At 49.1% G+C, this 13,791-nt stretch overlaps 4 protein-coding genes across 4 annotated transcripts; all 4 read right to left on the bottom strand.

The window, feature by feature from the left end:
* Window positions 1-6,390: 6,390 nt before the first annotated feature.
* Window positions 6,391-7,420, bottom strand: B0J16DRAFT_175729 (uncharacterized protein). Its single transcript, XM_046122499.1, has 3 exons — window positions 7,066-7,420; window positions 6,665-6,971; window positions 6,391-6,605 (listed from the first exon to the last, which is right to left on the bottom strand). The coding sequence occupies exons 1-3, from the start codon at window positions 7,074-7,076 to the stop codon at window positions 6,399-6,401; spliced, it is 525 nt and encodes a 174-aa protein (XP_045980287.1). The 5' UTR covers window positions 7,077-7,420; the 3' UTR covers window positions 6,391-6,398.
* A 62-nt stretch (window positions 7,421-7,482) lies between these two features.
* Window positions 7,483-8,460, bottom strand: B0J16DRAFT_347525 (uncharacterized protein). Its single transcript, XM_046128579.1, has 3 exons — window positions 8,164-8,460; window positions 8,090-8,102; window positions 7,483-8,031 (listed from the first exon to the last, which is right to left on the bottom strand). The coding sequence occupies exons 1-3, from the start codon at window positions 8,323-8,325 to the stop codon at window positions 7,856-7,858; spliced, it is 351 nt and encodes a 116-aa protein (XP_045980286.1). The 5' UTR covers window positions 8,326-8,460; the 3' UTR covers window positions 7,483-7,855.
* Window positions 8,461-9,242: 782 nt separating this feature from the next.
* B0J16DRAFT_387535 (uncharacterized protein) lies at window positions 9,243-9,871 on the bottom strand (the record flags this gene model as incomplete). The annotated part of the gene is made up of 2 exons (XM_046131686.1): window positions 9,243-9,300; window positions 9,360-9,871. 2 exons carry the CDS (start codon window positions 9,869-9,871, stop codon window positions 9,243-9,245), a joined length of 570 nt encoding a protein of 189 aa, XP_045980285.1.
* A 578-nt stretch (window positions 9,872-10,449) lies between these two features.
* B0J16DRAFT_323182 (cyclin-domain-containing protein) lies at window positions 10,450-11,571 on the bottom strand (the record flags this gene model as incomplete). Its single annotated transcript, XM_046125762.1, has 2 exons — window positions 10,450-10,909; window positions 10,964-11,571. The coding sequence occupies 2 exons, from the start codon at window positions 11,569-11,571 to the stop codon at window positions 10,450-10,452; spliced, it is 1,068 nt and encodes a 355-aa protein (XP_045980284.1).
* Window positions 11,572-13,791: the final 2,220 nt, after the last annotated feature.

Raw genomic sequence — 13,791 nt, 5'->3', positions numbered from 1 at the left:
TGGGGGGTTATGCATAGCAATCCATGTCATCCATACCTTGTCTACGTATTGGAGTTGGTAGAGAGTGGGGGGTTTAAAGATGATGTTGATGATCCTATGTTGCTTCTTTTCGAGGTTTGGTACAATAGATAGGTAGACTCTTACCCATTCATAGAGGGTCAAAAAGATGGCATTTCACATGAAAATCTGATAGTGATGTAGGTAGACTATATCTACGTACAATCCCAAACCATCTATTTAGTTCAGTCTAGCTACTGACTCTCAGCCTCCTCTTTCATCTGAACCTTGTTTCCTCCATGACAATTCCTTTATGATGCCAACGTAGATGATGGAAAAGACGTCCAATTATTCTCAGTGCATCTGCTCTTACCAGTTACACCTACGTCTTCGGCGTGCTGGCTCCGAACCCGAAGTGGGTTGCACGCAGCACATGTAGGTCGTAGGTATGGACCCTGCCGTGGCCCCATTCACTAGGTACCGTTTCCCTTCTCCATGCAGCCAAAAGTCTAGCCAAGGGATTCATTAATTGGAGGAGCGGAAAGGAAAGAAGACGAGCGCACATGTCAGGAAGCAACCGCAAGCAAATGAGGATGCAGACATTTACCATCATTCTATTGACATGCCACTCTCTGGGGAAGATCACGTTTATAGGATCAGAAAGAGGAAGCTCAATAATACTTAAGAACTCATGTCTTCGCTCTCGGCGTCATACCCTGCACCGGTCAGGACTCTTTACAGGCATCTGAACGAGGCTTGGGGAAACCTGGCAATAGGCTCTCCAGGTATAAATCACGTTGTTTAACGGATTTACCATATTAAATATGTCTTAATAAACTCTACAATTCGTTCAAATATCCTCAGTCTCTGCATCAAAGCGCACTTATCCATGCTAACATCCCCAAGATCATCCCACAACCTTCTAAATCTCACCCTTCGGAATTTCCTCCGAAATCAAAAACTGAAGCCTCACCGTCCGCTGCTCCGCCCCGATCCATCTCATCTCTCAAGGGTAGGACTATTCCGTTCACCCTCCTCCGTAGATCGGCACCTCCCAGGGCTTCCTTCTTCATCGGCATATTCCTCCTTGGAGGCGAAAGCGCGCATCTGTGATTATCACTTTTTGCTAGTAAGCGGAAGTAGACGAGTCAAATGCGTTGTTGCAGCCATTTCCTCCATGTATCTTAGATCTACGTTCTTGGAGGGTTGAGATCTACCGATGGCTACGTATTTGAATAAAGAAGGCAATGTGCTTTTTTGATCGAATAGTGGCGATGTATCTATTTCAAAATGAATTCCCGGTGTTGTATATAGCAGGGTCCTCCATAAATCCCCATGTATCCCCTCACAATACTAACGTTAGGCTGGCTCCCCACGATGGGTGAATGTCAATCAACCCACTCGATATTGATCTGATCTGACTTGACGACACGTGTGTTTCATTTGCAACCCTCATTAATAGGTATAGAAAGCGGTCAATGTATTCGATGAACCTGTCTACAGCCAGCCAATTGACTGAAATAGGCATTACCACATAGTGCATACATACATAACATCCACGAATGGCCTCATTTGCTGTTCCCTCTCCGACCTTGCCGCTCTTATTTCCCACTGGAATCGATTCCTCCCCTCTCCGCTCTCTCACTATGTTCTGCTCCGCTCTCCGCATTCATCTCAAGCCTAATTTGTTTTAACCGACGTGGAGAGAGTAAAGACAGTGAGACCTGAGCCTCGAGAGCCATCCAATCAATTTCAGGCAGGCAATTGATATCTATCGCCAAGCTGTCAATCTGTGAATAGGTTTGCAACATGGTTTCGTGTAAGAGAAATTGTGGTCGAGGGATGGATTGCTTTGCCGCTAGCCATGAGCCAACCACTTACGACCGCACTTTGACTCCCGTAGAGACAGGGATGGGACAGTTAATGGGGGCCCAGGGTCTGGTTAAAGATTCAATGGCGCCGAATGGCTGGAAGATGGGAAGACGCTGCCAATCCGTGCGACGCCGTCTGGAACGTTAAACCTTCCTCCATACAGGGATTATTTCGACTTCTCAACTTGCGACGCCAATCATGGCCTGTTCTTTTCAAAGCCGATGTCGCGCCCACGTTGTTCTCTTGCCTCTCTTGAGGAAACAGTACGGCAAGGCGAGGCAATGGAGGGTCTTTGACGTACAGAAACAGAGTACGGGGGAGGTTAATGCGGGTCTGATTCGTCTAAATGGAACCCCCATCCTTCATTACAGGCTAGACCATTGTACTGTACTGTATCCTCCGAGGAGTTGGATGTTGCATCCAATCTATTCCGTTGTGATGTACGAGATTTGAGATGTGATTCCGCTTGAGGCACAGCCCGGATGACTTTGAGATGCCCTCCGCGTCCCTACGTACAGTTCTGTTTATGCAAATGCAAAGGCAAGATTGCTACGACATTATGCTTATGTGTTGTCATCTGGTGTGACAGGCAAACTAGAACCATGACTTTATAACGGGCCTATACAAACTATCCAGGTTTGGTGTTTAGGTACTGTAGCCTGGCCTTTGATCTTCAAGATTGTCTCTGCTATGTATGCCACGTCGACACAAGCATGAGACACTTTTCTTCCCTGTCTGTTTTATTTGCCTCAACAAAGGCAAGTATTGCCAGATGTAATACCCAAATATCCCTCTTTTAACACTGGCGTGAGAAGACTATACTGCATATGTAGTGGAGGATTTCGGGGTGTTTTCTCGAGAGTCGCCGAGCGCATCTCAGAGCCAGGACCAGGCAGCCGAGGTCCTAAACCCCATCTCCAGACTCCAGCCAGGCTTCGGTTCAATTACCAGAGCGACATTTCAGAGCCTTGAATCATAGATGCAGTTTAGACGTGTGATATTCATCGCCGTCACCCCATTATCTCACACTTCATAGTCAAAAGATGGACAACATAAAATTAAAAGAAGTAACCAATCATGTTCCCTCGACTCATGCATCTTCCTTATCTCGAACCAACCACCGTTTCCCTATCTCTGGCTGAGCACTAAAACGGAACAAGCAGAGGTCGTGTCGTGCCGTGCGCACACACCACACGGCATCCATTAGTGCGTGCCAAGACAGAACAAGATCGTCTAGGAACTGGTAGCGCCGTCTTTTAGTCGACGCCATCGCGCAGATGTAACTCTCTCTGCCTCTGTCTTCTGTCTCACCATGCTTCGGGAGTCCCTGCGGGGACCCTGGCTTGCTCCCAGTTGTTAATGTTGCAGTTGGGCTTGCATTAAAGACGTCACTTCGTTTGGCAACCCGAACCGGTATAGGACAAGCAGCCAATGGCAGAGAGATAGCCTCCGTTAGTGGTGAAGAAGCACATGTCTGGGGAAAAGACAGGCGACACCTCACAATTAGACATCTGGCACAGTCTTGGAAATGTTGTTTATGTTCCTGATGCATGGTAAGCAACGGCAATTATCATCCGTCGATTACATCTGCACAACAGCTCAGCCATTGAAAACTCTAGTCTTTGGCTGGACCACAGGCGAAAGACTTCGACTCGGTCGCATTTCCAAGCAACACGGCCAGATCTGTTGCTGTACGCCGTATTTCCTAGCGTGGGAGCCACATTGCTTATCTCTCGGCGTTAATACTATAATAATAGGTACGTACTACTAGACCAGCGGTCGAATGGATACCGACAACAGCTCAAATCAAGAGTCGAGAGATTATAAGTATCAAAGCAAGCAGCGCAGTTGGTCGAGTTCTTCTGTGCGGAGCTTCTATGTGGACCATAGCGAGTTCGGCGAAAGCGAGCTGCTGTAGCCTACCTGCCTGGGGCTCTACTGTACGAGCTGCTCTCTGCAGTGAGTGCATTGGATCTTACGGGCTTGCGGAGCCGTCAATCCGAGCCTCATTCAGCCTATGAAGTATGAACCAGAGGCCAAATGCCCAGACTTCAAGTTCCCGATCGCCGAGCTACCGCCCCCAAAGGAATAACAGCAAGAAAAAGACCTCAATTGCTAGTCAACGGAGAGACACCGACGGTCTTTGCAGCCAAATTCCGGAGTTGCTTTCTTACTCTATGTTTGCCTCACATAGTCATTCCGACTTCTTCCGATATCCATCCAGCTCCAAAGTGCTCATGCTGTAGCTCCTCTGCTGTCCGTACCTAACAAGGTACGAATTAGTTAGCTTGTTAACCAGGCATCATTCTTTGCATGAAGCAGGACAAGGGTTCTAGCGCAAAAAAACGCAAGCAACGCTGCAGGAGTTTGTCGAGATGCCATCCATGTAAAGCCAGGCACACCAAACATCGGTGATTCAGTTACCTCACGAAATGAATAACCCATCAAACCGTCCTGCAAGTTCTTTGGCGATCTGATGATAAAAGACTGAATGGACGTCGTACATATAGCAAGTTTGGCTTGGCTTCAGCAGGCGGTGAGTTGCAGTATAATTTTAGATCGACAGAGTTGCAGTTGTTCTTTGGGGGTTTCATTTCCCAAAGACATTAAGTTACATGAGTCTAGAACCAAAGAATGTCTGCTGTAAACCACTCATCCCAAGCCGACATAGCCGCTGAGAAATATTATGTTGTAGACACGACAGTCTGACCGGTTCACATCTGACCACCCTCCTTGTAACTAGTATCTCATCAATCCGTCCAAATAACTGCCGAATTCCCGTTCAATTGAATGTCATTGAAGCTCTTTTAACGTTGCATTGTTCTGACAGCGGGTTTCCACCCATGGCGGCTACTAAGCGCGTCGTCGCGTCTATGGCGTGAGCTGCCCCGCCATTATTGATAGGTACCTAACTTTAGGTTGGCCTGGAAATCCAATGCAAATACAACTACACGAATAGCAACAGCTACAGCCCAAGCTTGACGCGAGCGCGTCCTGCAATCACCTTTCATGTTCACCACACTGCCGGACTTTACACCGCGAGATGTAAGAACCGTCTCAATCAAATTCGATCTCATATGCTAACAATTGTTAGTCGCATTCTCTATGGTACAGATCTTCTCGCAGTCCCTATATCCCACCAGGGCCTCTCGACGACTTTAATGAAGGATCGCATAATCAACAACATGGCGTAAATCAAGCGCGGCAACGCACCAAAATTATCGAGCGATCAGCTCTCGCCCGGCTTGCTGCAGACGAGCAGTATATGAACCGGAGAAGATTAAATGTTCAGAATTACGGAAGCGGCTGGCTGAAGCCCCCAGGTGTCCCCAAGACACTGCATCAGATGCGCGAAGAGAAGCGCGAGCAGGAAGAGCATCAAGAAGCAATGCGTCGAGAACAGCTGGCACAGGAGCTGGCTGAGGCCGAAGCTGAGGGTGCGCCTGGTGATGGAACGATGGATGATGTACAGCTTGACGGAGCTCAAGACCTAGACGACGAGATTCCGGATGCTGATGAGGGTTATGGCTTTGGCGATGATGACGAGGACGAAGATGAAGAGGAAGAAGAGGATGATGATGAAGAAGAGGAAGAGGAAGACGGCGAGGAGACGGACGACGATGAAGCCGTAAGAGCTGAGCGTCAGAACGATCTTATGGCTGCACGCATGAGAATGGGCGACGACGCTTTCCGCGAAGCACTTGTCCGTGGCGAACCGGATGCGAACGACATGTACGGTGACACGGAAGAGTACGAAGAGGAAGAGACCAATGGCCAACTTCTTGACGAAGATGACTTTGCTCAGGACGACGACCTCGGCATGGATATGGATGCGGATCTTGACGAAGAGATTCCCGAGGCAGAGAGTCAGGGCTACGAGCACACTGACTCTGAAGCCGAAATCTCAAGCAGCGAACAGCAATCCAGCAGCGAGGATGAGGAAGAGGCAGACGATTTCGACACCAGCTTCCAACCTCGCTCTACTACTCTCCCACCGCCACTTTCACCTACATTCCACGGCGGCCGTTCAACCATGTCACACCCTCGCGCCAGCATGGATCTGAGCAATCTTCTCTCACAAGACGGCAGTAGCTTCATGCATAGCAGTCCTGCCGGGCGCCGTGCCCGTCAATAATACAATTACGACTAATGCGACACGACCACAATCAGATAGATAGGAATAGTTCAGGCAGCATTGTTATATACCCATTCATTGTTCATTATCAAAAACATAGTTAAAGAATTTGAGCGCTCTCTGCTTTGCCGCAGTGTGCTTGCCACAGGCTTGCCCAGAAGTGATTACAACGTTTGTAAAGGAGCAACTTTGGTCGTTGCGTGATGTGATGCTTCTCCTGTACCTGCCCAAGATTCCGGATCATCATGCAGTACTTGTAAATGTCAAAACGCCCAGCCAAACGCCATTTCGGAATGCAAATCATACAGCTTTTTTCCTACTTTCTTTTTCGCAGTCAAACGGTAGTTCGTCCAAGCCATCCGAGTATGGAGAATCGTGACTAGGTCGTGCGTGATCAAAATAGCCATACGTAGATAAAGAGCATGATAACGGCGGCAAAGAAGATCAGCCAGACCTTCCATCCCACTCCAGTGCGCTGAGCCATAACAAGCATGCGGTTCATAGTGCCCCTGAGACGCAGGCGTGTCGAGTCGAAAGTGTCGTTCATCTTCTCCGCCAGTGCCGAGGACTCGCGGATCTCGTCTCCGATAGCGACAGTCATCTAGAAACCAACTGTCAGTCTTCCAGCCATTACGCAGTCTAGATATAGAGGAAACTCACATCCTTGAGCACCTTGACCTTGCCCAGAATACCCTCTACCTGCGCATCGTTCTGGCTCTCCAGCTCGTTAAGCACCGCATCGCTATACTGGCCCCTCTTATTCGGCGTCGCGGAGCGAAACGAAGCAGGCCTCGAGACATCGTAGCCACTCTGTCCTAAGGGAGAGGGCGAGGGGGCGCCGTATCCGCCATAACCATATCCTCGACTTGGGCTTGCGCTGACGGGTCGTCGTGAGGCTGCGTCGCCAGTGTATCCCTCGAAAAGAGCGCTGCGCGAATCACGCTGGTGAAGCGACGAAGCGCCGAATCTAGCGATGCGCAGTCAGTTAATTGTCCTTTGAATTCAACCATCATGAGGTTGTAGTCATGCGGGTTTGCCACATGTGCTTGAGGATGTCGTACCGTTGCGCCATGGCTATTCAGTCGATACCAGACAGCTGGCGAAGCAAAGCCAAGAGGCGGATTGTGAATTTAGGGGATGAAGTTTCAAAAAATTATCGAGGGGTTCGCGAATCTTGGGTTCTGCCCCCTACGATACCCTGGTTGTTTTTCTTAGGTGTTCTCTCGGCCGATCCGATGACAGCGGTCTGACTCTGGCTCATTGGGGGAGTACGGAAGATACGTACCGAGGGGCTGTCCAATCCCGTGTCATGGTCTATTTTCTTCCAAGGAGTCTGGATTTGAGGACAGAGTATTTATTGATCTGACATGTTATTAAACTACTAAAGTATTGAGTTCGCTTAAGCTACAAAGCTTATGTTATTGCTTTGAGTAATTGGCATGTGTGAGTTACAATCAAGCATATGAGGTGAGCATGCTGCACGCATAACACTTGGGAGCTTAAGCGTAGCTACGACATCCACTGTACTAAAGCTAGTGAGAAACATCGCAACCTCCTCACTTTGACACCGAGTTTTTGACTGTATTAATGCCATTTCTTATTGCTCTAATTGCATGCGACTGTAAGTGTACAGTATATATGCAATGCAGGTAAATGCTAAAGGCGGCCGATGCTATCCACGACTCCATGCCGCCTAGACCCCCAAGTTATGTGTCTGGGGGTCATGGGTAAACAGGTATAATCAACCACGCCCTATCCCTTTTGTTTATTGCTCAGTCCCAAAATCATAACATCGTGCCCATATCCGCCCTGTAAAGATTCGTTCGTCAGAGGAAAAGTCGTGACGTGCATCTAATCGGACATCTTGGTGTCCTTGTCCTCAGCGGGCTGGAAGTCCTCGTCGTCTTCCTCATCCTCGTCCTCGGCAGGGTGTTGCTCAGCGGCCTTGGCGAAGTCGATCTGGGCACCTCGGGTTCGGCGACCCTCGACAATGTTGTTGAGATCGATCTCTTCCATGCCATCCTCATCTACACGCGTTGGTTAGCTTAATTCACGGTCCTCAGTGATGCAGATGGGCGCAATTACCAGCTTCGGCGACCTGTTGAAGTCATGTTAGCATTGATTCAAAAAGTAAACAACAGATGGTTGATAGAACATACCTCTTCCTCTTCATCGCTGTCGTCATCATCGTCGTCCTCATCCATGGCAGTGTCCTCGGTGACCTGCTCAGCAGGAGCCTTGCCCTTTCCCTTGTTCTCGGCCAGGGTCTCGTTCTGAACCTGGGTAGGGTCCTGGGGGATGGTGGCGCTGTTGTCAGACATTTTTGCGGTAGAGAGAGTTATTGAAAGTGTAGATGAATTGGACGTGTTGTGATTTTTTGGTAGCGGTGTGAATCGAAGTTGAAGAAGATGGGTTGGAGGGTTGAAATGCGGCGTAGGAGCTCTGGGTGGATTGGGTCTGTCCGTTGCGACAAGCAGTTTTAAAGCAAGCAGCCAGGTACCGTGCTGCTATCCAACCAAAGGCACCAGCCTAGCAACCAGATGATGCTAGTTCAAATATGGAATAGTCTGAGCAGCTCAGCTCTCACCCCTACCTCCAGCAAACAATGGGAATTAGGATTATCATTTGTTGGCGGAATAACGAATTGGTTATTGAATGGCATTGTCGTATTTGGAGAGCGATTGATGAAGATTTATTGAAGAATTCGAAGGGTCATCAATTTTTCATTATCATCCAGGGTTCACCAAGTTCAAGAAGTGCATACTGAGACGAGAGTGGAAGTTGACTGAACACCCACATGTTGATCTTCTACAAAAGGGACGCGAGCAGAAGATGTGAATTGACCTCTGGAGCAAACTTCGATGATCTAGCTTGAGGGAATGCTTCATAGGCTTTCTCTTATGCTGTGATTGGAAGCTGAAAAATTGCCCTTTTGCCTGAAGCTCACTGTTTAGTTACCAAGTAGCTCAGACTAGGCTTCCTGCCGCTGTCATTATAACAGTGACGAATGTCTGGCTCGAAAAGCTTATAGAATGTGACGTGGAGGCATGACTTCATTGTTCTATTTTCCACATCGCTGCAAATCTCGGCCTCGGGTCCAATGTTCTACGTGCACAACAGGCTCGCAGTATGAGCTCATACTACATCGTCAGTGAGACTCAATATCCAGAGTTTCTGTGACAAGTATGGGATAAGAACATGTAGTGATGGCAATGAGTCCTTTATTATATATGTATCTTTATTTCTCGCCTCCAGCCAGAGACATGACCACCACAATGGCAATAAGCCACCAGTACCTGATCGAATGTTAGCATCTAACCCCGTTGCGATTTTTTACTCTGCGAAGATGACTTACTTTTGCAAGAATGACTTGGGCTCCTCCTCTTCAGCCTTTCTTCCGTTAGGCGACAGCACAACAGGCTTGTTAAGCTCCGGCTGGCTACCCTTCTTATCCGCGATCACAATCGCTTTGGGCCCAAAGTCCCTCGTCTGCCCAGCATCGACTCTAACGCCCTTCAGCGCCACGCTGCGCACATCACCGCTCTGATCCACGGAGAGCAATATCGTAGGGGCGTAACCGCGGTCGAAGTTCTCGGTTGAAGCGGCGGTGGTTCCAGCAATCCATTTCTCAGACTTGGGATCGTAGATGCCGACGCGGACAAGCGAAGCTGTCTCGGGCAGCTCAGGGGCCTCGTAAGAGACAACCTCGGTGGAGATGAGCGAGGCAGCGTCGTAGGCGATCTCAGCTAGGGGTTGAGGAAGTGATGGTGAGGATTGGATAGGCTGGACGTAGATTTGGGCGGTGCGCTGCTCGGCCACGACCAGCGCCGCGGCGTAGATAGTCGATAGGAAGGTTGCGATTCTCATTGTGAGCGGCAATTCAGGATCCGCCTTGATGTTCGGGAGGATGGAGGTGATGGGTAGTGGCCAGTCTCCATAGCTGTTGGAGCTTGGAAACGACACCTGGGTAGCTTCACTCCCCGCGGTTGATTGTCGGCTAATCAGAATGTCAGCAAACTGCAACTCAATCTCATCGAAGCCGTTGCAATAATGGGACACAATAGATAGATATATCAAGTAATTCTTTCAATTGCATCAAAATGATTTGTGTCGCCTCGTACAGTCCAGTAAACTTTTACAATATTTGAATAGAGCATGGCTTTCGCCGCTTAAAGTATTTACAGAAACCATCCATCCATTCATTGCCTTTCCTTCCCTAGAACCATTGTAATGCAATCGAATAAATCGCCTTGATCCAGAACGCCTGTAAATGTCGTGCTATGCATAACCTCCCTTGATCTTCTCATCATGCTCATGCCCCCATTTGTAATGTGATCCTCACCACTGAAGTACAGGTGACTTGTTGTTCCCCTGGTCAATACGTGGGGATGGAGACGAATCGTCCTTGTCTCTGTTTCGTACGAGAACCAGTCCTTCACACAACTCTAGCTGTCCGAAGCAGCGTTCTCTCCATCTTCGATTTCCTCGTCCTCGTCCTCATCTTCTTCATCCTCTTCGTCTGAATCATCTGACTCCAAGACATACCCGGGTGTCCGTTCCACAAGGCCCTTGTAATATGCAACGAGAACTTCGGGATTTGGAACGATTTTCCAGTCCACGCGATAAAGGAATTCCAACTCTAGTAATTTGAGTTCTGCAACTCGAACTCCCCCAACTCTAGCGTAAGTGGTATTATTCCAGAAAGAGTCTGATAACCCTTTAGCCGCAACTGTGGCTGCTGTGATGAGGAACCGATGTACGGTCAACGTATTAATGGTAAATTCTTGATACATGGCGCATAGCCGATCAATGTAGTAAACCATCGCCAAGAGAAGCGGTGGTGTCAACGTCGCATGCCGAGCCAAACGATGCAGATAATCACGGACCGAGATCCCTGGTGGGGTTCTATATAATTGTTAGTTGTTGGTCAGAACTCGTTGATCAAGGAGTCATTTTTACCTAGAGTGAAAGCGTGTCAAGCCGCCATTCGATATCCGGATGGCGTCATTTGTAGCGATCAGCTCTGCCAACATGTGCGCAACCAACTCTACCATGTCCTCGACAGCGCATAGCTCATAGCGATCCGGCAGCACTTTTGGTGGCGGCGTATCTGGTTTTGCACGTTTAGTCGTCTGTGGTGATGAGTTTGCGGCAGCGGCGGCTTCATGATCAATCGGAGCGGGTGAACTTCGACGTTTAGTTGGTGAAACCCCGCTTAGAGATTGGCCTGGTTGCACGGATTGGTCCTGGGAGGATTGTGAGGAGGCAGCAGGATGAGGCGATTGGGAAGGATGCGCAGAAGCCTTCTGAGAAAGTGAGGACGGTGGCCGTTGGGCTACGTTAGGGGATCCGTGTACGCCTGGATCATTTGCGACGTATTGTCTCGGACGTTGTATCGGAGAGGACTTCATGGCGTCGGCGGAAGACGAAGTGTTGGAGCGGGTAGAAGGCCGTCGCCGGAGAGCTGGCGAAGGCTTAGAGGAGTGCTGGGGAGACAAGGTCGCATATCGAAAAGCAGTAGGTGAGGCATTGGCGGAAGCGGACAGAGCTGGAGACGTCTTCAGCATGATTTGCGGCGCATCGTCGAGCTGTCGGTTCGTCGGGGTCGTTTGCAGGATCGAGGGGTTTTGCAGTGCCAGTTGAAATGTGCGATTGGTCCTGGCTAGGCAGGCCGTCTTTGGTAGGGCTGAAAAGAAAAGAAGAAACCGATGTTGAAAGTCGGTAAAGCGAGGACAAGGGTTTGGTTTGCAAAATGCTTGGATGGCAAGCGGCAACGAAGGGGACGAATGAGTAGAAAGAAGTCACTGTCGAGGGTTCAAGCCGGAGATAAGTTAAGCTGGAGACGAATCGCGAATTAGATCATGGCGTTGGATCGATTCCTCCATGTGGGCGCGGCGCTGGCGCTGGCGCAATCTGAAAGTCAGGCACTGCGCTATGTACCAGAACGTTCACCGAGGGAGACCGGACTAAAAGACTAGCCAAAGATCCCAAAATGGCCTGGCCTGACGATATGGATGTTGGCACGGTGTAGTGTAGTGCAGTATTCGTATGGGACTGTAGATAATGGGAAGGTACTGTATGTGGCTGTTTGGTCAGACAAGCGCACAAAGAGTTTGGTTCTGAATGACGAAGGGGACCCGGCGGGTGGGCTCCAATACAGTACATTGGGTGAGTATGAGTGGGTGTGGATAACCAACTTGCTGAAAAAAGAAGGCTACGGACAAGCCCGGAGCCGGGGTGCCGGGGGCTCAATTCTTTTCTTTCTAGGGGACTCGGGGCCTGGGCTGCCCTGGGATTGGGTCCAATGCATGGCGGACCGCCGCGCTGCAAAAGTGAGGTGACAGCACAGGTGCAGAATTTCTCTTTCAGTGGAGACCCGGTGAGAAGTCACTCTCTCTTCGCTTGACGAGGTCCATCTTGGCAGCCTGACCTTGGCACAATGACTCGGGTACAGCAACAAATCCTACTGTACTGTACGTACGTATTTGCGTCCGCAAGCCCTAACATTGGAATTCAGATGAGTTTTCCCTAAAAAGAAGGAAATATTTCCTTACCAGGGTCCAGACAATGGCGGTAAAAGAACTCTTTCTTCTTCCTAAGTTACGATTGGATAATAGGTTCGATGTATTGTTTGGCAAGTTGGAGATGGTGTAAAGATGGCGTCAGTGTGTGTTTGAACAAGGCACGCCTGGACTTTTGGTGTGTATTATGACTGGTCATTCGCTGACTGAACTGGCGATGGCTTCTTGAACGAATTTGTCGAGATGCACTGTCTAGTCAGTCTAATTGTGAGAATTGGACTATCCTGTGTGCTCAAGCCTATTCATGGTCAGCAACACAATGGATACGCGGGAATGAAATGAGGATACTCCGTACTGTTCCAACACTAGATCCCTTAGTTGCTCAGTCAAGACCCTTGGCGCTGGACGCTTAGGTTACCCCAGACGGGATGCACCTTCATTCCCCAGAAAGAGCCTCGTACATGTTGGCCCTCTATGCGACGTTCGTGAGCCACTCGATGCGCAACGTGGATGGAAAGACAAGCCGCAAGAGGTCAGAAGACGAACTGACGCACTGGGGCACCTTGAGAGTCATTCTCATTTGCCGGTGCGGATCATTCTAAGCCTGGAGCTCGGTGAAGGATTAGAGTATCGTGGAGGAGATTGTAGTTGCGGAGCGGTGTTGTTGAAACAGTCGGCTCGAGCTCTAAGTCCAGTAAACTCCACAAAGCTAGGTGAGATAGATGGAAGAGGAAGGTTCCTAGCATTGTCTCCGATGCGCCTCCGGTGTGGACTGTCACTTATCGCATCACTAAATGGTCTTTTATCAACGAATTGATAACATAATATCTGCCTATTCAACACCCAACTGGATTACTCCCAGCATCTCTTATCATGACTTGAGGCCACGAGGTTTGGAGAGTCGTGTAAGCTGCATTCACTTCCTCTGCTTCACTGGTGTTACCTTGATTATTCTGGAATAGGCATCAAGCAAATAAACGAAGAAAAAAAGTATCCCCGCATTATCGTACAAGACATCATGCAAAAGCCATCAGAGGCAGGGGAATAACAGCCGAGACAGGATATCATGTATTTTGGTAATCTTTGCATTGAGCTTCTTCTAGCTGATATTGTTGCTTTGTTCTCCTTGCCCATCAGTCATGATTCTCGCCGGAAGACCAGGAACTCGCCAACTTCCGATGCCTCGACTGCTTTACAGTTACACAAGTCACTCCGCGCCTAATCAGAGTTACCGACTGAACAAGAAAGATTAAGATTCATGGTAGC

This window comes from Fusarium flagelliforme (assembly GCF_020744385.1).
Source record: "Fusarium flagelliforme strain FIESC 12 MPI-CAGE-AA-0113 chromosome Unknown B0J16scaffold_6, whole genome shotgun sequence".
Classification (NCBI taxonomy): domain Eukaryota; kingdom Fungi; phylum Ascomycota; class Sordariomycetes; order Hypocreales; family Nectriaceae; genus Fusarium; species Fusarium flagelliforme.
This window is presented reverse-complemented; position numbering and strand designations above follow the sequence as displayed.